The sequence below is a fragment of the Phaethon lepturus genome, unplaced genomic scaffold, assembly GCF_000687285.1.
Source record: "Phaethon lepturus isolate BGI_N335 unplaced genomic scaffold, ASM68728v1 scaffold266, whole genome shotgun sequence".
Classification (NCBI taxonomy): domain Eukaryota; kingdom Metazoa; phylum Chordata; class Aves; order Phaethontiformes; family Phaethontidae; genus Phaethon; species Phaethon lepturus.
In genome coordinates, this window is record NW_010548049.1 from 16,178 (window position 1) to 43,796 (window position 27,619).

The window sequence follows — 27,619 nt, forward strand, 5'->3', positions numbered from 1 at the left end:
GACTGTAATGATACATAGATACCACAACAGATAGATCGCTGTCTAGTGCATCAGTAGTTAGCCAGCTTTTTTATGGTTAGCTGAACAACCAAAAAGTCACTGCGTTTTTCTGACAAACAGTGACTTATTGCAAATAAAATTGCCAATTATTTCAATGGTTTCTGGGAACTGCTCTTTGTAGGGATCAACAAGAATTGTCTTCCAGGACCTCCAGTAGTTCTAAATCCCTTGCCTCTATGTAGAATTAAAATGTCTCCACTTAAGCAAATTGAAAACTTATGATGATCGCACGTGACTAAAACTGCAGCCTAAAGATTTTTTAAAAATGTACTGACTTTAAAAAAAGTTGAAGAAATTAGGTTATCTTTTGTCCTTGCTATGTATTTCCCTTATAAGCTCTTATTTCCTTTCTGAGCTCTTGCATTTGTAGATGCCTGTGACACCTCTCAATTTTTTATTACCGTGCTTCTTGTAAACTCAGTGTGTTCTCTCCAGTACCTAACACTGGTAAGGACCGAGATGGGATTTGCAAATCATGGGGACAATATAATTTTGAAACATTTGATGGCATCTACTACTACTTCCCAGGAAATTGCTCCTATATTTTTGCAAAAGACTGCAGTACTCCAGAACCCCAGTACACTGTTTGGGTAAGTATGTGAGTATATACTAGAAATAACACACTGGGTGTTCCTGTATTACAGGGCTTATTTTTCAACATAAATATAATAAGGAGAGAGACAATAAATGGATCAAACTCTTGCATAGCCTACTTAAATATAAAATTATGCTGCTGGAAAACGTCTAAGCCTATGTGCAGTAACTCAAAACACTGATGAAATGATAATCAACAGAGTCAGGATATTAAAAATAGTATTTCTTATTCCCCCGTCCTAAAAAGGATCTCTGATCTCTCCTTTCTGGGAGCAAAAGTGGGTCTTAAGGCAGACCTTGGAAATTTCAGTAAACTTCAGCTGTCAGACTGTAAAAAAATTGAGCTGCCAAGTAAAGTGCAAACAGCTATCACCTGCTTGATAACTGGGCAACCGAGCGTACTGAGCCCCGATTCACAGCCATTGGCACGCTATGGGGAGCTGCCTCCCTGGCCCACGGAAAAAACTGTCCCCTCTGGGGATTTGCATTCTAATTTTGGATTACCTCTATGTCATGCAGAGAAGATTAACAGCTCAAAAGTCTTAATCTTGACCTATGTGTGGAAGGCACTGTTTTTAGTAATTTCCTCAAATTGCTGAGTATCTATGGTTAATGAATTTGGGTCAGAGAGAGTTCAAACCCATACCCTCTTTGAAGGACGATGCCCTATTTATCAGACTGTTGGTTAGTGTGGGGAGAGGATACAAGCTCATTATGTCACTTTTTACGCAATGGTTGGGATTTGGTGCTGATTGGGCAGAGGAGACAGGAAAAGAGGGGTCCTAATTCTGAGCCCTGGTGGTCACAGTGCTTGCAGGGGCAAGAACAGACCTAGATGCTGATTTCTGCTCCAAGGACTAGTTTTCATTTTTAAACAGATGACCTCCTCTCCCCCCAGATACTAGCATCTAGTGAAGATAAATCTGCCATTAAAACTGTCATTTCTATTCAGTCAGGTTATAGACAGATGCTGTTACATCCACCTTCCACAATTTCATTTTAATTCTTTGGATTCTGTGTGCAGCTATGATCTTTTAAGAGTTTTCAGAAAAAGCTGTAGCAAAGCCCATGATTATACTAAAATCTAAAATCAATATTTCAGTGGAATCCAGTTGCTCTGGAAAGAGAGAAACTACCATTCAATTGCTGGAACAAATGTCATGTTTTGCTAAAAACTGAAAATGTTTACTCAGAAAAGTCATAAGTGAGGTTGAAGCACTGCAGTCACTACAGGCTGGGCAATAGAGAGCCAAAAACCTTGCCAAATCCTCACATTATGGTCCTTCTGGCTTTAATAATCCACCTCTCTAGAGGAGAATAAAACACAAGAATTATTTTGATTTTCCTTGATTGTGTTTCTGTCTTGGGCCAGGTTTACACAGAAACCACCTGTCAATACTAGTAACATTTATGATGTCTTTATTTATGATTATCTTTATACATGTAAAAACTCTAATGCTTTTCCTGGTTTGGTTTATTTCACTCAAAGAAACAGTAACTGGTTTTTACTTCCAGGATTAAATGTCAGTTTAGGAAGATTAATTCAAGTATGTGTTAGCACAGTATGTGTTTACCAACAGATCTTTTCTACAAAAATGATAGCTCTAGTTACTTTTACAGCCTCCATTACTACGTTGGCAAAATGTTTCCTAATGACTAATCTATTTAGCTTCACAGCACTGTCAAGTCAACTGGTAATGCAGCTCCCATCTTCCTCAGAGAACGGTGACACACACAGTCATAGGAGTCATATTTGAGCTATCTAAAATCTGTCTATGTTTTAATTTAGGTAATGATAGGTATCTAAGATTCACAACACATTCCCTTGTCTCCTCAGTGATGTCTAAAATCATCTCACTGGCTTTTGAAGCACTGTAGTCTAGAATATCCCACATGTTTTAGTGGTTTAGCCCCACTGAGATTAATGAACGCTGTTGAAATTTTGCTCAAGCCCTTGGAGTAGGTATGTGCTTAAAACTCAGACTACATAAGTGTAATTCAAAACTGTGTAGTAGTTAATTAGTTAGAGCATATGCACAGAAAGTTGAAAACCTATATCCCTATCATCAGTCTGAGTAAATCTGAACCCACAGTTTTCAAGTGCTGGGAGCACACCCTGGCCAACGAAAGCTGTGTAGTCTCTGGGGACAAGAACCTTTCTGCAGGAGTCGTGCTCTGTCATGCCGAAGGTTGGGAATACAAAGGAAGTCTGACTTCAGGGGTAGCCTCCTTTTTGCCAAACTATAAAAAGGAAGAGTGCTGGCTTATCATACCTGTTCCAAGGTCTGATTATACATTTTTTATGTGAGAACTACTTCACTGCTGTAAAAATGTAGACATGCTGAGATAGGAGTTGCATGGTTTTCATTTCTGGAAGGATGCATCTGAGATCTGTTTAACACCTCTCTCTAGCAGCGGGCAGTCATGGAATTCACACATTGCCAATATCTGAGACACACAGTTTTGCAAATCTCTCTCTGGTTGACTGGAACTTGTATTTCCATTGCTGTGTTCAAACGAGAGACACTGATACACGATTCAAACCAATGCCCTGGCTTACTATGCTATATATGGGTAATGGGGAGAGGTAGACTTCAGAAAAGCCTGCCCTTCTCCACTAGCAGGGCTGGAAAGCAAGGCAAAATGGGTTTCAACAGACCCACATAAGTTAGATGCCTGCAGTAATCTGTGGGAGTGCTCCAAAATCTCAACAAATCCTGAGTGGTTCAGGAAGGCATGTTGTAGTGCAGCTGGTGCCAGCTGCAGTTGGCATGGAGAATGCTGGTATTACACTGAGGTTTTGCATTTGTTTGTAATCCCCTCTTAGAGATCAGACCTCTAGAAACAGAGCAATAGAGGTGTCTCCTCAGTGGAAGTAACAAGCTCCTATGTTGGAAATTATAAGCTAGCTCAAGACAATGCCTCTGAAGTTCATCTGTGTAAAATACCTGTGTATTTCATCCAGTATTTAAACCACTTCTTGTAATGCTTTGTGCTATTAAACAGTTGCTGTATTTCTCAAGAGTATTAGCTAGCATGAACTTCTAGTGTTGCATATCTTTGTAGTTGTGACTTTTTTATACTCTAAGTATTTATTTGTAAAGCTCTTTCAGTGATTGGTGTATATAAATGTAAAATATCATATATGAGTTTATGAAAAATTGCATGACATTACTGTGAACAAACATTTATTTATATTGTGTGTGTATTTTTTCCCCTCTAAGGTTCATAACAGTCCTCACTGTTACAGTTCGGTATATGCTTGTCAGAGGTCCATCAGCTTATTTTTTTCAAATCAAGAAGAAATAATTATTTCAGGACATGAAGTAAGAAAAGATGGAATCAGGTAAGTGTTCTAATGGTGGGTTTTAACATCTTATTGTAAAAAGACAGTGTGGACTTTGGGAAATTGATGCTTTTTATACCAACCAGAGATATAAAAAAAACAAAACACAACTTTATTGATCCCTTGCTGTTCTGTACTGGGGCTTGTAGAGCTCTAGTTGAGCAGATGTAATGGTGCTGATGTAATGCCTGAGTGGGGATGGCATACACTCCCCACATGAACCTTTTGTTCTCAGCTGTAACCTAACAATTACCCATCCTTACTTGGTATAGACAAAATCTGCATTCGACAGTTCTAGCTGATCCTTGGTGTACCCCGATACCATTTTGAACAAGGCAGTCACTATTTATTTTTGGTAGCTATACTTAATGTAAGACATTACCTTTTTCTAGACAAGTCTGAATTGGTTGAATCAAAACTCTTAAGTCCCCTTTGCCCCTTTGGGGCAAAAACTCCACAAAACATGTCTGAGGTATATCAAACCCCCAGATTTACCTTTTTTTTTTCCAATAAGTAAAATGATGAGTGCAAGGCTATCACAAGTATGTTTTACTGGTTGATAAAGTACAGAAAATTTCAAAGAATTGCTAAGATGGTCTTGCCATCTCCTTTGATATAATGCTATAGACATTAGCATCTGAGATTTATAACTACAGTGATACTGTTCATCCCAACAGAAGGAATTTTGGAAGATTAGGATTAGATCTGTGCTGCAATATTATTGTCCGGTGGTCTTTGGCCAAAGGAGGGAGATATACAGTATTTTGGTCAATAGTATTTTCTGTACTTTAAGTTCCTCCATTTGCAGATGTCTAACCCAGTGATGAACCTGTGCCCAGAAGGGCTGCTGGTGGTCATAGCGTCACATAGCTCCTTACTCAATGCAGCATGCACATGAAGTCACGTATTTCTCATTGTGCCCATGCTGGGCTTTGAAAATGAAGATTCATTATTCTTTCAGTCTTATAATCGGTACAACTGATAAGTGTATACAGCAGAAAAGCATTAATAAATATGGTCAATTTAGAGAAGTAAGCAGAATCACAGAATCATAGAATAGTTTGGGTTGGAAGGGAGGTCATCTAGTCCAACCCCCCTGCAATGAGCAGGGACATTTTCAATAGATCAGGTTGCTCAGAGCCCCGTCCAACCTGAACTTGAATGTTTCCAGGGATGGGGCATCCACCACCGCTCTGGGCAACCTGTGCCAGTGTTTCACCACCCTCATTGTAAGAAATGTCTTCCTTAGTTCTAGTCTAAATCTGCCCTCTTTTAGTTTAAAACCATTACCCCTTGCCCTATTGCTACAGGCCCTGCCAAAAAGTCTGTCCCCATCTTTCTTATAAGCCCCCTTGAAGTACTTGGAAAGCTGCAATAATGTCTCCCCGGAGCCTTCTCTTCTCCAGGATGAACAACCCCAACTCTCTCAGCCTGTCCTCATAGGAGAGGTGTTCCATCCCTCTGATCATTTTTGTGTCCCTCCTCTGGACCTGCTCCAACAGGTCCATGTGTTTCCTGTGCTGAGGGCTCCAGAGCTGGATGCAGGACTGCAGGCAGGGTATCACCAGAGTGGAGTAGAGGGGCAGAATCACCTCCCTCGACCTGCTGGCCGCTGCTTTGGATGCAGCCCAAGATATGTTTGGCCTTCTGGGCTGTGAGTGCACACCAGTACCTCCAAGTCCTCAACAGGGCTGCTCTTGATCCCTTCATCCCCTAGCCTGTACTGATACTGGGGGTTGCCCTGACTCAGGTGCAGGACCCTGCTCGTGGTTTTGTTCAACCTCAGAACAAAAGATAGTAAAAACATGACGAAGAATTGGATGGAAGTGACTGTATAAACCTGGGAGAAAGGGCTTAGTGAGTTAGAAGTGATGTTTTGTGTGGTGTTTTTCTAGCACTAACCTCATCTCATCTGAGATCTTTGAAGCAAGCTGTTTATTTTCCAGATTAATGTTGCCTCAGACAGTTGGAAATGCTTTCTTTGAGAGACTGGCTGACTATATTCTGGTGAAAACTACTTTTGGTTTTTCTCTTGCGTGGGATGGAAACTCTGGTATTTATATTAAGCTGACAGAAGATCATAAGGGAAAACCTTGTGGCCTCTGTGGAAATTTTAATGGCAATAAATATGATGACCTGATACTGCAAAATAGTAAGTAAATATCTTAGAAAGACACCCTTACCTTATGTGAACAGCTTCCATGTTCACTTTAAATATAAGACTGTGAAAAGGCAGAGTCCTTTTTCAGTTATTCCAGTAGAAAATAGAATATCTGCTCTACTCTTCTTCATCATTACATATGCTAAGATCCTAGTTCCAGCAAGTATTTATGTGTAAGTTTAAGCCTTTTCTTGTTCAGCAAACCACTTGGGGTATGTTTATCCTAGCTGAAGAAAGTGCCTTCAAATAATAAATAAATAAATAAATGTTTGTGGTTTTCTCTATGTTTAAAGATGGAGGGAGAAAAAGAGAAGAGCCAAAATATTAATATTTGGAAAAAGCACTGTCTTGGGCAATTTGTTTAGATGAGCATCATAAAAATGGTAGTTGAAATATGTACATTTCAAAGTTGTTACCAGGGAATTCCTTGTATCTCTTTGTTGGCATGCTGTATTATGGGCTTCCAACTACCTTGTAGGATAAGGAGTTGCCCAATGCTGCATCTGAGGCAGAGATTACTTGCTAAGCTGGTAGAATATTCTGTAGTCTATGTAGGGAATACTCTGTAGGAACTTTTGTCCTACTTGCAACTAATATTAAAAAAACACCAACAACCAAGCTTGAGAATATGAGGAATATTTTTCTCAGTCTCTGATAAAAACAAAGATAGGACTGTTTCACTGTTACCCTTAATTCTTGAGAGAATCTAGTCCCATGGCCCTGCATATTCTTAAGTCACAAAAGTTATCTCAATGTAACTTTTTTCCCTTCCTGTGTTTCTCCTCATTTTTTATGGTTGATAGTAGAGCTTTTTGACTTTAAGTGAAGGAAGATGCAGTGTCCCTATCTTTGTATAGTCTTTAAAAATTTGCCCAATAGAAATTTCTTATACATCTTCTGCTATCAGAGCAGTAAGTTCCCTGTTTCATGCATTAACTTCTGCACACCAGAGTATAGTATGTTTAATAACTAGTTAACACTGGTGATCTGTAATAATGGAGAACAATGGAATTTGGAGGAGACAATGAATTCAGATGATCTCTAAAAAATAGTAATTTCAGTATCTTTAAATGGATTCTTTCTTATAAAAGACTTCCAGCTCTTAGCTTTCTTCATTTCCAGAGCTACATTTCTTCGCCATCAGCATTTCTCTAGTATTTTTCTTTATCAGAAATGATAGTATTATTGTAGCGTACAAGCGAGAGTGCTATGAATCATTTTAACCTTGAAGCAGTTGTATAACACGGTGCCTTGACTCTGTGCAAATACAAAGCATGATGTTCTGATATCTTCACAAGAATAGACTGCTAATTCAAATTACTTCTAAGCCGCAACATTTTTCTGTTTCCAAATCTTATAAATCCTCTGGGGTGATGATTTATGTCCCCCAGCTAAACTACTTCCCCCGGTAATGTAAAGGAAGCTCTTACATCTATCCTGAGTCTTCCAGAGTCTGAATGCTCTCTATTTGCAATGCCACAAATAAATAAGTTGCTGAGAGGCATGTAATACTCCATTTCAAAGCACAGTTTAAAAACAAACTCCTTTTCTGTTTCCTTATCTTCATCTTTAATGGCATCTTTGTATTGCTTTAATATACAAGGCTGTATCTGTGTATACAACTGTTTCAAGGATAGTGATTTATTTTGTGGCATTTTTTAAGGACTTAGAAATTTTTTTCAAGCCATGTCAAAATGTAAATGAAATATTTTTAATGTTTTTGCCGAAGCAGAGTTATGTCAACAGGCTTACCTCTAGATCAAAACCTAGCTTTTTATGTTTGGGAAGGGTTTTCTGTGTAAAGAACTATTCTGTCAGAGAGGGAGAAATGTTTTAAGGCTCCCTGGATTTTAAGTGAAATAGACTGGTGGTTAGGATCTTATCTTTGTTTATTTGTGGAGATACAAGTACAAATTTCTGATTAGTGTGTTTTGAGGCTTTCCACATTGCAGAGTGTCAAACTTTGTACGTCTTGTGCTAGAAGAAGTTAGATTAAGTTTTGGACAGTACATCTCTGTGAAAAAAACTGTAGCTGATTTCATTTCAATACTCTATCTCCTAACCATGCATAGATATAGAAAACCATAGCATAGATACCAATTACTGTAAGGTTCTTCAAGATGGAGGCAATATACCCTTTTTAACATACTTAATAACACAGAGAAAATGTGATATTTAGTTCTTGCTGCAAAAATGTGGAATTTTTGGGTCTGTTTCTTTACTGCCAACCTTCTTGTATATTCATGTATCTTCTTCAGCCTGTTACCATGACTTCCAGTCATGCATCTTGTTCATTAAGTCTCCCATGCTCATGCTGTGAGGAGAGCTGGGCATGTGCTAGTGTGTTTGTTGTAGGGCTTTTCTGCAGCAAGGGAAAAGGAGGGAGATAATAGTGCTAAGTGACTTTTGTGAAACATGTTGAAAGCCTTAAATTGTTCTAAAGAAATTTATTTTTTCTTAAGTATTCAATACATTTCACTTGTCCTTATTTGTATATTTGTTATAAAACTGTCAGTGACTGCACTTAAAAAACCCCCAACCAACACCTTATCATATATATTTTTAACATTTTCATTTAAATGCAATATAAAATACTACCTGAAATTATAACAGAAAAATGAAGTTTTTCTACACTACCTGTACTCTGAACATATCTATAACTGAGGTAATGAACACACTGAAAAACTACCAGAAATTTCCAAGTTGTCTTTTGTATTTGTGTTGACAAGTTTTTTTCCTGGATGCTCTTCCAACGTTTTCATGCAGTAGGTGAACATACAGAAGACATTGCTGAATTTGCAAATAGCTGGGCTGTGCAAACCTCAGATGACGTAGCTTGTGTACCTACTGCCTCAGATTTTTCCAGTCCTTGCTCAGCTGATGCAGAATCCACTGAGGTAAATTAATAATGTTTTATTTATTTATTTTTATTTATATTTATTCTCTTAATTTTCACTGCCTAGTGATGGTATAAGAATCTAGCAATATAGACCATAAAGAGCCATAAATGCAGTGATGTTTTGAGAAAGGGGAGATTCAGATCAGGACTGTTGCTAGGAAATGTCTGAAGATCTTCAGATGTTTAGCTTAAAAGTACAAAGGCTCAGATAGGATGTGCCAAGTGGCACAGGTCTGCTGGCAGAGCTCTTCATTGCTGCATTAATCTTGGGTTCTGTTTCCAGTCCTGGCATCTTACACCTCATCATTTTCAAAATTGTGAAATACTGCAGAAGTGACATGCTCAGCTTCTGCATTGACACAAAATGCTTTTTTTGTCATTTCACACTACTTCATCCCAGCTGGTTTAGGAGCAGCATGCAATCAAGCCAGCCGAGGCAGAGAGGATAAATTTTAGGAAGAATAATACAGGAAACATAATAAAAAATTGAGACTGTGAGATTCTCAAATTTTAATGGGGGATATAAAGGACCCTAGATTAAGGAAACAAAGCTAAAAGAATTGTGCTTGTTCAGAAAGTATTTGCTAACTGTTGTTTACTGATTCTCCTTAATGTGCAGGACATATTCTTCAAGTGCCAAATATTCCTGCAGTTTCCTTTTCTCAGCTGTCATGAAAGCATAGATCCATATTCCTATATTTCTAGCTGTATGAATGATCTTTGCAGGTAAGGCTGGAGTTCTTGTGTATTTATTTTTGGTGCATAAAGAGAATGCTCACTCTTTCGTTTGAGACCAGACCTGAGCAGCACTGAGGGAAGTTAGGAGGAACCAAGTGCAAAGCAAAAGAGATGTGCATGTGGGTGGGTGACAGTGTGGAAACAAAGGGCACAGAACCAGCCTGCCAAGGGGTATTTTGATTGCTAAAGGTTTACATGGATTCAAGGAAATACTAGACAAATACATGGAAGAGAAATCCATGAAGAATCACTAATGACAAAAGAGGATATGCTAAGCACAAAAACCATGAAAACTGTATCTGGAGGTCCTGAATCAAAAATACATGGAGATGATATTAGGGGGAAATATCAATGCTACTGGAGGAGCTAGACCATTTGTCTGACACAGTTGGACTGTTTTTATGAGCAACCACTATGGTTCAAATTAGTAGAATTTTTCAAAATCGTTATGTTTATGTATATTCAGAGTTGTCAAAAGAAATTCAACTCTAGTTGTCTTTGCTGGGAGTTACACCCCCTCAGCTGCTGGCATTATATGCAACCTGATATTTTTCACTTAGGTCTCCAGACTCCTGTTTAGTTCTTGTCATTCAAGTTAAACTGGTGCTCCGGAGTGCAACTGAATAGATGATCATTCCTTTTTAGTAGTGTTTTTAAATTACGAAGTAACTGTCATAAATAGCAGTATTTTTAAAAGATACTATTATGGCCTTCTCAGAGTATCATAAACTTACTAAAAATTAAATTTAAATTATGAAAATTAAATTTAATAAAAACATACAGAAAGGATCATGAGTCTAAAAGTAAGAATCACTCAGTATAATTCATTAGAACTTGTTAGTTCATTTTTGATGAATTTTTATTTTTCTGCTTTATCATAAAGTCAAGATGGAAGAATTTGTGTTTGTAGGCAAATGTCCAAAGTGTGCTTACTGAAGTTTATGATCTGTACATTGATTTCTCTCAGACAAGAGATGAGTTGCCTCTGTATGGTGTCTTTGTAACTCAGGAGTTTATTGTGACTTTTTCTTAGCAAAAGAAGAAATAATGAAAAGCAAATTTTCAGATGTGATATTGAATCAGTGTCATGGTGTTAAGGCAGATTTGATTTTTGTCAAGATGCATATCTGTATTGATGTGAATTGTGTGAATGGTAAAAAACTTGAGGGAAGTTTCTGTGTCTCAGAACCTCATTAATTTAGGCTTAATTTTTTTATAAAAGAGATCTCTTTTCTTGTGATTTAGTATCAGTTTATGAAGCTTTTTTGTGGGGCCACAGTATATGCCAAGTATTCTTTCTATTAAGACCCATTTAATTGGATTAGATAAGGAGAGATGGAGAGACTCTGATCCCTGTAACAGAGAGTATAGTGGTGTTTGATTTGATAACAGATGTGTTGACAGCAGGATACAAATACAATACAATACATTCTTAAGACCATTAATTTTGGAAGTACGATCTTGTATGCTGAAAGACAGACTCTGCTGATCTGTCACAGTCATGTTTATAATAGAAATGTCATGTTATGGCTAGTTCATTTTGGCATCAAGTCCTCCACAGTGACTGATGGGAATTGCTGGACTTTCTTGGTGACAAAAGGTTGGTGGTATCTCGCCTTATGTGACTTACATCTGAATAAAATTTGAGCTTACCTAAACACACTGATGAATGTCTCTTTACTTGATCCTGGCAAAAATGCACTGTGCAGCTGCTTCTGTATAGGCTAAGGCAGAGATAATGTCTTTGCCCAAGGTCATGCTGTAAAGCCCTGAGCCTGTCTACAGTATTCAGTAGATAATGCTTCTGGCAGCAAGCACTTCAGCACAAGGTCAGGAGTCCACCAACAGGGTTCTTCTTGCCTAAGTTCAAGGACTGACAGGCAATTGGAAGCTTGAACTTGTTACTTGGACCAGAATGTCTTTTATCAGTGTAGATCAGTTTCCATGTCATACAAGAGGGAGAGGGCCTGAGACATGGACTTTGAGACTGTTGAGTTGTCCATTGTCTTCAAGACAAGGTCACGTTTCTATTTCACCATAAGCAGCATTTATCTTTTTCATAAAAAATTAGTGGTTTCGTTCATTGTGGTAATGTTGAAATGAAATAACTTTTTGTGAGATCAAATTATAAAAACACAACAGTATATTCAGTATAGCTCGTTCCTTTTCATAGTATTTTCACTGTGTGCCTTTATGACTGAGTGGTGTCAGCTATGTCTGAGATATCCTGTGTAGTGTAGATGGGATTTCAGTTCCTTGATTACTCTCTTTTTTTATCATTTCAGAGTGAATGATGATGAAACATACTGCAGGGCAGTGACAGAGTACGCTAGAGCATGCTCTCATGCTGGGTCCCCGGTGCGGGACTGGAGGGATGACTTTCCTGCCTGTAGTAAGACTCTTTAATAAAGCATACTATGTGATCTTTGAGATATCCCATGTATGCATTTCAAATAGTTCCATCTTGACAACATTCATCACTGTAGGACTCAAACCTGACACTGAAGTAGATCAGCCAGCTTCACTATTAGTGGTGAACAATGAAGTCAATAACTTGCTAGAATAATATTTTAATTCTATTGTGATCTGATCTAGATTGATACAAAATTCATGTTTCCACAGATTGCTTGAAACATCATGTGTGCTGATCATATTCTAGGACAAAGAACAAACTTCTGTGGAGATCTGATGTTGCCCCTCTTCCCAGATGATATTTCAGCCTCTACTGGCCCTTTAACAGAATAAGAGTTAATCCAGCTCCTAGTTATCAATCACCACCACCCATCAATTGCAGTTCAGTCTCATGCACAAGACTTTGAACTGACTGAGATATGAGCACATGTTCCCCTGCCACAGAAACTATAACTTCTTTTGTAGGGGCGATGTAAGAATTTGGTAAAGATTTAAATACTGATGAAAGATTCACCACAGTTCATCAGTTAAAACATCTCCAAATAATCCATTGTACCTGGTCTGAATAATTACCTATAACAGAAGTTCTGCACAACCATTTATTTGAAAGAGAGGGGTTCTACAGTATGGAAAGAGAAATTGCATGAATATTCAACGTACCATGTATTTTTTCTAGCTGAGAAATGTGAAGACAGCTTTGTACACCGTGACTGTATCAGTTGTTGTCCACCAACCTGTACATTTGAAAAAGATTGCCTTGGCAGCAACCTACACTGCCTAGATGGCTGTTACTGTCCAGATGGTAAGTACTGTCAATTTTATGTAAAAATATATGTGTAAAGCTAATATCCAACATCATAATAATGTTGTCTAAATAGATTGTGCTTAAAGTTAAAGCCTGAAAATATGAATATTGTAAATTCTGCTCTAGCTGTTGTTATTCTCATTGTGATACTTCCTTTTATTGTATTCTAAACATTTCTCTAGAATACAAGTTGGCTCAGAATGAAATATCAGTCAAAATCTGGAGCCATCACTAATGCTTGCTACAATAAAATATTGCATAAATTTAATCCACTTTATTTGAATTATTCCAAAATCTATTGAGGCTTTGTTTAAACTGAATGTGTCTTATGCTCTGTACAAGAAAACAAACTTCCTGAGACCTGTACTCAATAAAACTTAGGGATTGGACTATGAACAGTCCTGTTCTAGAAGGACTAAAGATTATGTGATGTCAGAATCTTTTCATTTTTGAGTCTGTACAGTTTTACATGCTTAAGGAAGGCATTTTTCATAAAGCAACTATTCGGAGTGACAACTATTTTGCCAGAGCTTCACTGCTCATCACTTTGAGTATTCTGCACTTACTGGGTGACTCTTTTTACTGGTCCTCCATTAAGACTGGTGAGATCACCTTCTGGCAGATGTGAATGTTTGAGTCAGATGGGGGAAGAGCAGTGATCCAGAGTTTGTTAATTTGTTTTTTATCTCATTTATTAACTTCCCTCCCAATAGGTCTCATTATGGAAAATGGAACTTGTATCTCTGTGTCGAATTGTCCTTGTATTTATCATGGAACTGCCTTCCCTGTGGGCTCAAAAATTGAACAAGAATGTAGCAACTGGTATGTGAAAGTCTCACATCTGTGTTTCCTCTCTCTGTGACTGCTGCCTGTAGTTAGTTTAACATCATAGTCACACTTACATTTTAGAGAATAGTTAGTATCTATGTTTTACAGTCTGGGTCCTGTCTATCACTAAAATATGCAGGTTATTCTGTGGAAAGGGTGAATTCAAGACATATTAATTAGTTCAAAGCTGGTCTTTTTGCTAAAGATCATAACACTGAATTGCTGTGTTTTGTGATTTTTCTTTTTAGTATTTGTATTGGTGGCATTTGGAACTGCACTGATCATGATTGCCCAGGTATCTGTATTTCATTATTCTTTTCTCTCGTCAGTGAACATAAGGGATGCATTTTTCAGAAGACAAGAGAACCAAATGTGATCCAAGGGCTTGGGATGATAATTTAAGAAGAAAGATTAAGCAGATGGATGTTGAGAGTAGCAGTGGGCCAGCTGGGGTGAAGCTGTTAACTGCCTGACCATACTTGTCTTACCTTTTCCCATTTGCTCCCCCAACTCAGTGTGCTAAATCCACCTCTTGTTTTCTATCTCCTGTTTACGCTCTATGTTCTTTGGGGCAAGTGGCTTATTTCTACCGCCTGTGCAGTACCTAGGCCAGGTGTAAGGATCTCCTCACTTCTAGGTGCAATTGTAATGCAAATAATAAGAAAAACATCACTCTGATGCTCAGTGTGCTGTGTTTTCTCCCTTGTAACAGCAGTTCATGTTTGGATAATAATCCTTATCTTTAAAGATTACATGTCTCTCTAATGAGTTACACAGAGGACCATTCAGTAGTCAGGTAGTGAAACTCCCTTAAACAGTTCTGTATCTTAGACAAGATATTATACTATTATACTATATTATACTACTATACATATTATACTATGAAACTTGTGAAAGAGAGAATTTTTTACAAATTAAGGAGCTCCCTCTGAATGAGGTAATAAACAAGGCTTAACCGTTACTAAGCAAGGCTTGACAGGGTGAATCTGTAGTGTAAAACAGTTGACACTGAGAACCACTCCATATGTCTTGTGTGTGTTGTGTGAGCATGTGAGGGGTTAATTATGACTACTGTAGTCTGGTCCTAGGGACTGAATGCCTGCTAGTAGTGGGAGCAGGTTAGGTGTGCTCCCACAGAGCACCTCCCGCAGTAGTTGCAGCCAAAATGAATCTAGTTCATGTGCTCTGACACTGCCCCATGGTGTGAATGAAAGTGCAGTAAGTGGGCATGTGCTGGTGACTTGCTTCAACAGTGCACTCCTGATCTGAACTGAAAAAAGAATATAGATGTGCTCTGAGGACAGACACCCACAGCCTCTTCATACCTGCGGTAACAAGCAGTGCCGTGGTACCTAGAAGGAAGGAGAAAGAAGCGTGTCCTCTTTCACACTCAGTCATGCCAAAAGATGATGAGGAAGAAGATTCTAGGAAACTTCAGAGTTGTAATAAAGAGAAAACTCCTTTGTATTTTAGAGAACTCGTGACTCAAAGGCATCTCGTCTAGTAAGAACCAAAAGATGCTGCACATCAGTGTGTACAATATGAAATGATAACTGATGGAAACAGGTGTATGGAACATATTTTATTTCCAACTGCTCTAATAACTAGATAGATTAAAGTTAGCCTGGATTATGTTCTTAGAAATAAGGATAATTTATTTTCTAATTTATCTCTCTCCCATCATTTACAGAATAGTGATACATTCTTATGCGAATGAACATTGTTGTTTATTCTTTTTCTCCCAAGCTGAGTGCTCCATCACAGGTAGCTCTCATTTCACGACATTTGATGGACGTCATTTTACTTTTCTTGGTATTTGCCAGTACATTTTGGTAAAAGGCACCGGGAAAAACAAATTCACAATCACGTTACAGAAAGCACCTTGTGGACGGGTAAGTTACAGTTCTGTTGAACAGTCACAACAAACGTGTCCACCCATATTTCAGGCAATCTTTTATAGTTTCTACTGTAAACTGCCAGGTTATGTTTAATAGAAAGTATAAATTGAAACCATTTTACAGCTTTTTTTGTAAGCAGTTGTATTGCTACATGTTGTATTGCCCTTTCTAAAATCAATTGCATCTTTAGAGGGATAAGGTCTAAAGAGTTATTAATTTTTGCACATTAAAAAAGTATATAATATTTGGTTATGGTACAGACAGATGTCTTAGGCTTTAGAAAAGCTCTTCCTGGCAGCACTGAACAGGTTTAATACACTGCTAGTTAGACAAGAGATTTTTTTTTTGTAGCTTTATATTTTTATTTGATATATTATAGCATATTTAATTTGTTGGAACAATGCCTTTTAGAAAACTATTGAAGAGACTAGCCACCACATATACTTGTTTGAAATTATTTTGGCAGGTATCCAGCAACAGGCTTTACAAATAGATGAGATTATAAAAAGTACTTATCTGTGAGACTGGATTTAATGATGTTATTAGTCACCCAGGGTCTCAGAAGGGGCTCTGTGATGCACTGAAGCTGCCCTGCTATGGGACTGTCTCTCACGTCCCTTCAAAAGGTAGACTATAAGCTGGTGCCTCTGCTTTTTTGTAAGCACCTCCTGCATAGGTGTTGAGACTCCTGTTTCTGGGTTTCAGGTGGCCTCAAGCATGAAATGGTTGGTCAGGTAGCCACTGAGAGATAAAGATGCTGCTGGAAATGACCTTTACCACAACTCTAGGCACCTTAGAAAGTTTCTGGGTGAAAACTGTCCTGGGTTCAGCCAGGATAGAGTTGATTTGGCATCACTTGTTCTTGTACATTCCTTTGTCGGTATTATTATTATTGTTATCATTGTTGTTTCCTCTCTCTTGCTGTCCTATTAAACTGGTTTTATCTCAACCCACGAGTTTTTTTCCTGATTCTCTCCCCTGTCCCACTGGGAGAGGGCGGAGTGAGTGAGCAGCTGCATGATGCTTAGTTGCCAGCTGAGGCTAAACCATGACAAAAACATAGGGGCCCGGGGGAGCATTAACATGCTTGGTTTAAGCTGGTTATGTGTCACCTTTTGTCCTGTACATAGGTTCATAAATTATGCCTGGAGAGTGCTTTAAAATGATGGGTGTGAGTTAGTTTAAAAGCCACCATTTTTTGATAGTCAGATATTTATAAATTATTGTAGTATAATTCTGGAGAAATTATATCCTTTTGGTGTGCAGTCAGAGATCATGACTACATTTCAAGGCAAGAAGCACCTTCATGTATGCAATATTTTCTTTCTCCCACATTGCTGCATTTGGGCTCTGGTTGCACCACCTTGATATAATACAGGGTCAGACTCTTGCTCAAACACTGGTTAACCCAGCAATGAGGAGCACCCAGGGTGGCCACGCAAGTATGGCCTTTTGAAGCCAGTATTAGTACTTGGGGACCTCTGTCTACTTGCTACTAGACTGCTATAACAGCTAAAATGCATTCTCCTTGCTCTTATATGCATATGCAATGTTATATTATGTTCTATATACAGTTTTGGGGGCTCTGTTTAATGCTTTGATTGATAGTTCACAACTGATTTACCTGATGACAGTTCTGGTATTTCTTTTCTATACAACTGTTTTTTCCCCTGTTTGTTTGATTTTGCTTTCCATGGTAATATTAATGTCTTTGCCTGTTTTTGATGGTGAAACTTGTTTCTACTTAGAACTTTGACCATGCCTGCATTGAGTCTATAACACTAGTTCTTGAAGATGATGTGAGCAAACAAGTAACTCTCACAAGATATGGTCAAGTCCAAACTGATCCTAACCAAGTTTTTAACCTTAACGGTAAGAAATGCATGGAGTAGAATTTTACCAGAGTTCACATTCCTTCTTTTATATGCTCCAAAGCTTTTTTATAATATCTGTCTCTAAAAATGAATTTCTTCAAACATAATTTATGAAATGTACAATCACCTACTTCTTATAACCTTAGTAATGGTTACAGAAATGTACTTTTTCAGCCTGTGAAATAATGCCCTCCATTTCTTTGCATTTCTTATCTTGCAGAGTACGTAGAAATTCCACTCATTTTGTTTGTGTTTAGGGGGGAGGAGGTAAGAAAAAGAAGGGAGGTGAAGAGAGGCTGGAAATCATCTTGATGCTCATGTTAAGGTCTAGCTTGATTAAAGCTTTTTGGAATAAATGGCATGGAATAGAATCCATGTGCTCTGTGGGATCTATGTTGCTTTCAGTGCTGACTTATGTTGTGATTTCAGGCAGGTTACTTCACCTTTTTGGAAAGGATAGTAAACTAAATCAGTCTTAGAAGGATATTATAAAATTATAGTGCTAAAGTTTGTATCTTACAGTGATCAGTAGTAAATTCTTACTGGATTTTTACTCTCCTTCTGAAACAGTAAAGTGGGAGTTCCCCTTTCCTTTCCCAGCCTCTGGCAAAACAGAGTTTAAGTTCTATGCAGCTTGTTGCAGCTATGTCTTCATTGAATTTGTCCAGCCACAGTTCACAGCTTCCTATGGCAATGAGTTTCATAGCTCAGTTATACTTTCAGTTATGTTGACAGTTTTGCTTCATAATTTCATTGATAATTTCATTTTATGTCTTTTGAATCAGTCCCTATTCACTTTCTTCTCTCTTTCCATAGTCTGTGACAAATATAATCTATGACAAATATTTTGGTGTCACACTCCCGATAATTGGGTGTATTCTAGTAAGTCTTATCACCTTAGAATGTCTTTAAGCTCACATAAGCATTTTATCTGCCTCTTCACAGTTCATGCCTAAGCGTGTGTGTGTGTGTATGCGTAGAGGTTGCTTGTGAAGGTACATCTACTTTAAGCCTCCAGCTGCAAGTAGCCCAACGATGTGTAGCAAATGAATGCTGTGACTGTGAAGTTTCAATTTCCTCGCATAATGGATTTGCTGAGAAGGAAAGCTGGGAATTTGATAGGGCCTTAGTTCACATACAATATAAGGAAGGAGCTATACTGATGTCGTATCAATTGTAGTAAGAGAGAACCTTCTATCTGAAGATTGCAATATACTTTACATACATCTGTTAATTAATCTTATAACATCCCTGGAGACTAAGAAACAAGTGGTTTCTTGTCTTGTCTTCTTATTGCCAGATGCATGCTGTTGTATTGCTTTCTTCTAAAAAAAACCATGAGAGTGGTTTCTGGATAACTCACAGGTACAGAAGGGTGAGAGATTTTTTACTGCCGACAGTAGCTGTGATTCCTGATTTGTGTTGCCAATGAAAAAGATATGTAGTCTCATAAGTTCAGATGGAGAATGGGTGAGGTCATTTGGCTTCAGGTGAGGTTACGCATAGTTTCTCATTTTATTTCTGAGTTTTCTATAAGTTCAGATGGAGAATGAGTGAGGTCATTTGGCTTCAGGTGAGGTTGCGCATAGTTTCTCATTTTATTTCTGAGTTTTCAAAATCCATTTTGTTTAAGAGGTAAACCAATACACCCTGGAAGTTGGATTTCAGTGATTTTGTTTTTCTTTTTCTTTTGCTATGTGCAGGGGCTATTGAAATTCAGAATATATCTTCTTTCTTTGTTCAACTGAAAACTAGTTTTGGTTTGAAGATACTGTTTGCTAAAGATGGAGAGAGGATCTATGTTCAAGTTGATATTGGCTGGAAGAGAAGAACATTAGGACTATGTGGAACGTACAATGGGAATTTAAGAGATGATTTTCTGTAAGTTCTGTAAAGTACATTTAGATTGTATTTAATAACAAGTGAAAAGTTTTGTTGAATGTAATCACCTGATTATTTTATTAACATGCTCATACTTATTAAACTAACCAGTATAAAATCTCTTAATTAAAATGTTAGTCACTTTTTAAAATATGAAACTCATAAATATAGCTAAGTCATTCTAAGATGTTTAGTTAAGCAATTCTAGAAAACTACCATATTATTTATAGAAGTTATTGGACGATGATATTACTTGAATGCACTTTTTTCCTCCCTGTTGCTCCCTTAACATCAGAGGTGAAAAGTCTTGTTGAATGTAATCATCTGATTATTTTATTAACATGCTCATACTTTATTAAACTAACCAGTATAAAATCTCTTAATTAAAATGTTAGTCACTTTTTAAAATATGAAACTCATAAATTTAGCTAAGTCATTCTAAGATGTTTAGTTAAGCAATTCTAGAAAACTACCATATTATTTATAGAAGTTATTGGACGATGATATTACTTGAATGCACTTTTTTCCTCCCTGTTGCTCCCTTAACATCAGAGCAAATACATAAACCCTGAAAAAAAGAGTAGATTATAATACTAGTATCATCCTCATCTGATTAACACTTTCTACTAGATTTTTTTTCACCACATCAAGTTTTAATTGGAAAAAAAAGTAATTCGGAACCATAGGAATAGTTTAATTAGAAGGGCACACTTCCTGTATTCTTTTACTTCATTTCCTCTAGAGTTCCTCAAGCTATAATACCACAAACATTTTCTTGCAATAATAATAAATGCTTTTGAAATACTTGGTGGAAAACAGCATCAAAATGCAAACAGCCTCCCTCTAGAACACTGAAATTAGCTAACAGGTCAAATTTTTGACATTTTACTGAATGTATATGCTCGAATAGAGGTCAAATTCTCCTCTCATCAATGCCTTCTCCAAGTATTTTCAGAGTACTTGAATTAAGCATAAATAAGAGCAGACTTTGAGTGTAAGACTATTTTTGCATGAGTAAAATACTGAAGAAAAAACTTCACATGACCTCTCTTATTTTATACCTCACAGATGGAAATTCTTTTGATGCCTTGAATGTTTAATGTGACTATGCATTCTAAGGCTTTTTGATATACTTGTGTCCTCACCCATGTAGCCCATAAAGTCAGCAGGACACTTGCAGTATTGATCTTTTCCTTTTCAGTTCTCCAGCAGGGATGATAGAAGGGACCCCACAACTTCATGCCAATGCATGGAAGGTTTCCTCAGCTTGTTCTGTGCCTATCAATATTCCTGTAGTTGATCCCTGCAATGTTAATCAGCAAAACGGTATGTTTTCACATGGGAGTCTGGAATTAGCTGTATCTTATTATGGGATGGTTTTTGTTTTCACTGTGAATGAGTTGCACATACATGTATTTCAACTTCAGTTCTAGATGTGCTCTCTTTCTTTCCTTCTTCTTTGTTGGCAAAGACATTTTTTCCATATACTTAGCATGTAAAATGCAGTAAGTCAGTCCTTCATAAATACAAGCTAGTTGATCATCTAATGCTGGGTGTACTGGCCATGAGTCCTAAACTCTTCTGTCTGGTATACATGCAGAATGTTAGGCAGAACATCATCTGTAGTCCTGTAAATTATGCCAGTCAAGAGGAATGATGTGATGAACATTTGTAGTTTTACAAAGAAAGTACAGGAGACAGTGTCTTGCTGAGACAGTGTTCAGATCAAAAGTCCTGTCTCTGGCTTCTCCATGCTTGTTGCATTAAAAATTTCCTTATCCTCCATCTGTGCTCTCTGACACAAATTCATGCAAACAATCTGAGATCTGTGGATTTGTTCAAATTCCTGAGTAAAGATTTAGTTTTGGCTGGTTGATAAGCCAATGTCTGACATTGAACTTTCACTGTCTCATCCTTTCCATGTTGTGTTTCTTTTCAATTAATGAAGACAATAGGCAGACAGTAGTTGCCAATTCTGACAGAATGTAGTCTAACGTTTTTAACGTTTCAGACATAAGACCTCACTAAGGATGTGGGATTTGGCCATATTTAGAGCCTGTGGGAGCAATCCTAGAATAACCATAAACCTGCAAGAATCTGGGGCATTCTGAGACTTTTTATGCCTTCAGCGTTGGCCGTCTTCCAAAGCAGTACATCTCAGCCAAGTTAGTTCTCTCCAAGATACTTCATGCCTCACCTTCAGTTCTGTGCTTCCTCAGTGAAGGTGGAGTTTGACATAAATATAAGGTGCTTAGAGCAGGAGGGTGGACTACATGGCCTTCTGAGGTCTCTTCCAGCCTGAATTTTCCTGTGATCCTGTAATCATCACTGGAAAAAGCAGTCCCTGAGTAAGTGGTCCTGCCCCATGCTACCACCTGTGCTGAGCCAGCACAAGCATTTTTCCAGGTCTGTGATGATTTTAATCTGATGAAAATGAAAAAGAAATGATTATTTATTTTGTCAGGTTACTTTTCAGCCAACTCAAGTTCAATCCTTGAATCTAGTTTACTGAGAGACTCCAGAAATCTTTGTGTCAGTGTGTGTATGTGGGAATGAACAGTGAGGATGAAGGGTACGGACACTCTTTTAGCAGCAAAATCGGCTTAAATATGATCCACACTATGGTGTTCCTGAGATATTCCACCACTTGTGGTGGTAGTATGCTTCAGTGGTAGGAGGAGGATCTGTTGGCTCTCCTGGCACTAGAAGGTATATGGCCAGCTTGGGACTTGCATGCCCTCAAGCTTCAGTTTGTAATGCTTTCTGAATCCAAGAAGTTTATGGCCATTGCTGATTTCAAAGCTAAATGAGACATCAAGTAGGAAAAAACATATTCCAGGCTTTGGACGACTCTTCTAACTCTTTTGAAATATATTATTTTACCATTTAAGTTTCCTATGCTACTATACTGTTTTCATATAGTTATTTTTATCTTAAGTGGAGTTTATTGTTGAGGGACTTGCTTACAATATCAGTTTTAAACTATAGAACCTTGCAGAAAGACAACTGTATACAAGTTTTTTTTGCACAACAGGATATGTTTGGTTTTCATATTCTGTGTTATTCAGTTGACTAACTGTTATATTCAAATGGATCTGTCTAAAACAATGTCACCTTCTCTTAGCGGGGTATGCATCTCACTGTGATATCATCAATCAAGATGTTTTTGCTCCCTGCCATGCCTACATCAGTCCAGGATTATACTACCAGCTATGCCGCTTTGACACGTGCAAATGTGGAAGCAGCTGTTTATGTAATGCTTTGGCACACTATGCTTACGTCTGTGGCAAACATGGGGTTGTCGTTGACTTCAGATCTCATATTTCTTACTGTGGTGAGTAATGTTTGCAGAATGGAGTATCTTCTATAAATGTGTAAAATTCTACAAGTATCATTTGCGCCACAAACTACAGAGATTGATCTTTTTTGCTGGAAACTAGAATTGTACCATGGACTAATAAGGGGAGAATACTAATAGCCTTTATGTTAGGCATCTGAGTTGGGGACACTGTGTGGGTGCCTGTCCCTTTCTGTTGGCTACAGAGAGAATTTAAACTTCTGACTTTGAACCCCTAAGTCATATGGAAGACCCTACTAGGCTAAAGTAGCCAGCGAGTGTTAGGAGCAGGGTTGTTCCCTAAGGGAAGGCAAGCTGGGGTGGCAGGGGCTCCCCAGGGTGGTCAAGGCACGATGGGCAGTGATTTGCCAAGTAGGATATAGCAATGATTTAAAACAAGGCATTTCTAAATCACAGAGTAATGCCTCAAGCTTAACTGGACCATTCTTCCTTTCTTGGAAGCCTGAGTTACTAGACAGACACACCCACCACACCCACTTAACATATAGAAAGAATAGATACCTAATGCTTACAAAATAGACAAAATAGACTCCAGCCAAGGAATCCACCTGAATCTAAGCATTTCAAACTTAATAAATCAGTAAAATAGCATATTTTTCTCATGCATTTTAACTCACACTAGTGCAGCAAGAGACCATTTTGCTTTGCAGTTTTGCACTCCCATGATATATGGCTTTGTTTTCTATTTTTCACATTTTAAGAGTATGTTTGTTCTCCCTTCTCTCTCCCTCTCTCTCCTCCAGCTGTGATATGTCACAGTGGTATGCTTTATCATCAGTGCTCTTCTTTTTGTAAACACTCCTGTGCTTCACTTTCTATGGCAAGTATCTGTGGTGATGACTGTGCAGAAGGATGTAATTGTCCTGATGGGAAATATTTTGAAGAGTCGGTCAACTTTTGTGTATCAATGTAAGTCATAAGAAAATAGAATATACACGTAGGCACATTTTCCTCTTTTCAGCAAGATTTAAAGTAGTTTTTCTGCTGTTTCCCTCAAGACTGCCTAAACAGGATAGCAAGCAATATGTGAAGACTTCAAATTCTTTTGTACTAATGAATAGTGGTGTCTCATTTGCTACTGTGTGTACAGCCTCTACTGCACTTCAGAGAAGATATGTCACACTGCTTTAGAGAAGGGTGATGAAACATTTTTAAGTCATAGGAAAGCATTTTCACATGAAAATCTTGTTTTTAACACTTAAGAAAAAATGAGAAGGAATAGTAGCAATCCATAAAGTCAGGGATAGTATGCAGAAAGTGACCAGGAGTACCTTTTTTCTGTCTCACAATGTAAACCCCTTCAGTTAAATGGAAGGAAATAGTCAATGAAAGGGAATAGTTTTAGTACATTGTGTATCAAAATTTTACAGCTTACCACCATGGGGAGTTACTGAGTTCAGGTACTGAAATAAAAACTGGAATGAGTATTTACATAAATTTCAAGATTATATGGAGTTATTGCTGTCCCTTGTGACATATATTTTGGAAAGATCAGTAAACTTCCTACTGTAGGGATAAAGACTGTTTCAAACTATTGAAGAGTGTGAGGTAATTTGGTATTCCTATATTTTTGCATGGTTTCTAGGGAATTCTGTTGCTACTTCTATACCATCTGGCTCTTATCACAGACTGAGTTAACGGATTTTGCTATGAAAATTTCTCTGTTCCATGATTTTGACAGTACTTTGAATGAGAACTACATGTTACCATACTACTCCCATAACTGGGAAGAAAAGCTCCTTTCTGTAAGACTAATGCACAGAAACAGCAAATAAATAATACGGAGATTGAGGAAAATCCTGGTTTGCTGAAGATGGTAGGAGTTTTGCCACTGACTTGAATACAGTCAGAGTGTCGTCTTTTAGTTTTTGCTTTTAAAAGTATATTGTAAATATAAAAATTGAGTTAATTAATTATAAGGCCTGCTTGTCATAATAGCTTGATAAATGGATTGCCCTTAAATCCCATTTTATCTAGCTTTTGTATCTACATGCACAAATATTCTTTTAACAGATCTGCCTGTCATTGTCATTACAAGGGCAAAGCCCTCCAGCCTGGAGAAATCCTCCCTACACCAACAGGCTCCTGGTAGGTTTGAGCGCCAAGAGTTTTATCTTTCATGTATCACAGTTTGGATGCTACTCAAGAGCCTTGAGAATTTTTTCACATAGAATGGAGGTCTATTGTATCAGGATTTTATTTTTGTTACACACTTAGTAAAAGGAAGCCTAGTATAAATTGGTAATATAATATTAATATAATTATACCATAATAATTGGGATATAAATAAGCCTAATATAAAACCTGCTTATTTTAAAAACAGGATACCTGGAAAATTCTGTAAGCCAGGGACTAAAGAATACCTCAAAACACACACATGGAGATTGCAGTCCTGTTCTTAGACCTGGGGACATTATGAAGCTGTTTTGGGAAGAATAAACAATGTGATTCTATTTTGGAAAGTCTTTCAAACAAAAGCTTGCAGAGAGCTATATTTGTGTCATTTTGTATTATTAATTCATGATGGAATCCTGACCTCACTGAAACAAGTGGGGAAACCTCCCAGGTTTTCTGGTCAAACTTGCTCATTTGAGAAGAAATGCTCTGAACCTGCTGATTTAAAATCATGTCTGTGACTTGAATTCAAGGCTGATTCTTGCTGAGGTCTTATATATTATAGTTGTTATAACTGAAGCTTGGTAATCATGTAGTTCAAGAGGTGAGAGTAGGGACTTCATTTTTCTGCCATTGCTATGCTTCTGAAATGCTTTGGTTTTTTAACTTTTTTTTTTTTTAAAGGAAAATGAAAAATGGGGACTAGGCGTATTGTCAAATGTATTTTTCTGCAATTCTGTATTTTAGTATAAAAAGAATCAAGCTGTGTATCCTAACATCTGTGCAACAGGAAATTTGCATACTGTATCCTGCCATATTCACCAAGACAGAGAAGGTTTTGTGTTACATTGCCAGCCTCCTGAATCACCTGGCCCTACAATCCCAACAGAGGCTGACATACCCACCTTCTTCTTTATTTCAGTGAAAGTTAGGCAGTTAAATAGTATATAAGCAACTTTGTGAGTTTCGGCCCTCATTACAGATCAGCGATTAGAAAACACCAAAAAAATGTTGGTCAGAACTCATGCTTTTGGATTTTAATCCTCTTTCTCTTTCTGATTTCTGTTGTTTAAACTGGGTTCAGTTGTATTATCTTTTTTAACATCGTTGCTGCAAAACATTTTCCCCTTGAATAAAGGTGGGTTTGCTTTTATTTTCCAGTCAGTGTTTGAATGGAACAGTGAAATGTATTGAAGCCATTACAGAAAATAAAGGTAATTTACAGTCTTGTCTCATACTACAGTTGCACAGAGAATGTTTTTGACATTGAATAGTCATCTGGTTTTCTCCTCATATGTATTTTCATTATGAGATACTTAATGTCAGGACATATTTAAAATAGGATGTTAGGAGCACCAGTTGTCTTGTTTGTTTTTTTTTTTCTTTTTTCTGTAGCAGAAATTGTACTACTAAGTCACTTGGGAAATTGAAAAAAAAATGATTACATGTGAGGTGTAGGTCACTATGTTCTCATGGGAATACCTAAAATTAGGCTCACTATCCATGTTTAGGAAGCCTTAAGATCTTGATTTCTAGAAAGTAAATTTTAAATTAATTTCTAATGGATTTAGAAGGGATTTCAGTACACTGAAAATTATGCCACTTCTAAAGATTCTGTCTACCTAAGGCATAATTACTCCATCTTTAAGAATGGTCTGTGTATCAAATCCAGATGCTTAATACTAAGCTTTGGTCTTTTTTTTTACATTGAAACATATATTAAATTTATATCTCTGTAGTACAAATGAAGTTATAGACTTCTGTTCAGATTGAATTCTTATGTGTACTGTAATGTAGGCTAACTGTGTATTAAAATAAGTAGGTTGTGAACAAATCCAAATAGAAAACCTTCAGTGTAAAAGAGCAGTTGATCTCATTTGACCCACATTTTGCATTTGAAGTTCACATATGCCCTGAAGGAAAAATCTACTATGACTGCAGATCTCCTGTGCCTGGATTACCAGCAGCGGGTGTGAATTGTGGGATCTCTTGTGCGAATCTTGCAATGAACTTCTCCTGTGTCCCCTCACCACCCTGTGCAAGTGGCTGCATTTGCCCCCCTGGGTAAGCTTTGGCAGAACAACCTCGAGCATAAGCCTTATATATATTTTTCACAATTTAATTCTGCATACTTTTTTTCTTTTTAAATTCCAGTGGTATCACACCTCTAATCTTGAAGCTATTCTATAAATTTTTGCAGATATACAGTCACATTTAAAAGGTCAACTCTTTCTTTTGTCTCTGAGAGCCCTTTTCTCCTTCCTGCTGGTGTGATGCTCGATGCTATAATGCTTCTTCTGTCGGAGTCCCATAGTTTCTCCATCCTGAGACCATGATTCCACTATCCCAAGAGATATCCAGCTTGCCACCATTCGAATTGGCTGGTACTTGAGACTCTCTGGACAGGAGGTGACTCCCACCACTTGCATGTGTAGTTTATTTGAGCATAGAGGCAAACATGACAAAAAAATCATAATGTAAACCATCTCTGTTCCTGCTTACTGGCCAGGTAATTGTCTCACCTAGACTTCTACTCACCTAGACTTCTACTCACCTAGACTTACAGTATTGATGCCCAACCTGGGGCAGGGAGGGCGGGATGCGGGCTGGATCCTGCCCTCTTCCCCTTCATTCTCTCTGCCCTTCTGAA

General features: G+C 37.7%; 1 protein-coding gene across 1 annotated transcript in view; it reads left to right on the forward strand.

Annotated features, from left to right (window-relative positions):
* The window catches only part of OTOGL (otogelin-like), a 97,874-nt gene that overhangs the window by 6,502 nt on the left and 63,753 nt on the right, over positions 1–27,619 (forward strand). The window contains exons 6-23 of the mRNA XM_010289812.1: positions 496–650; positions 3,879–4,000; positions 5,947–6,152; positions 8,931–9,058; positions 9,680–9,786; positions 12,084–12,190; positions 12,887–13,012; positions 13,729–13,837; positions 14,092–14,138; positions 15,590–15,735; positions 17,490–17,613; positions 19,319–19,496; positions 20,698–20,822; positions 22,621–22,830; positions 23,598–23,763; positions 24,868–24,942; positions 26,131–26,183; positions 26,871–27,033. Coding sequence (XP_010288114.1) covers positions 496–650; positions 3,879–4,000; positions 5,947–6,152; positions 8,931–9,058; positions 9,680–9,786; positions 12,084–12,190; positions 12,887–13,012; positions 13,729–13,837; positions 14,092–14,138; positions 15,590–15,735; positions 17,490–17,613; positions 19,319–19,496; positions 20,698–20,822; positions 22,621–22,830; positions 23,598–23,763; positions 24,868–24,942; positions 26,131–26,183; positions 26,871–27,033 — 2,347 coding nt within the window. The remainder of the gene's footprint in view (positions 1–495; positions 651–3,878; positions 4,001–5,946; positions 6,153–8,930; positions 9,059–9,679; positions 9,787–12,083; positions 12,191–12,886; positions 13,013–13,728; positions 13,838–14,091; positions 14,139–15,589; positions 15,736–17,489; positions 17,614–19,318; positions 19,497–20,697; positions 20,823–22,620; positions 22,831–23,597; positions 23,764–24,867; positions 24,943–26,130; positions 26,184–26,870; positions 27,034–27,619) is intronic.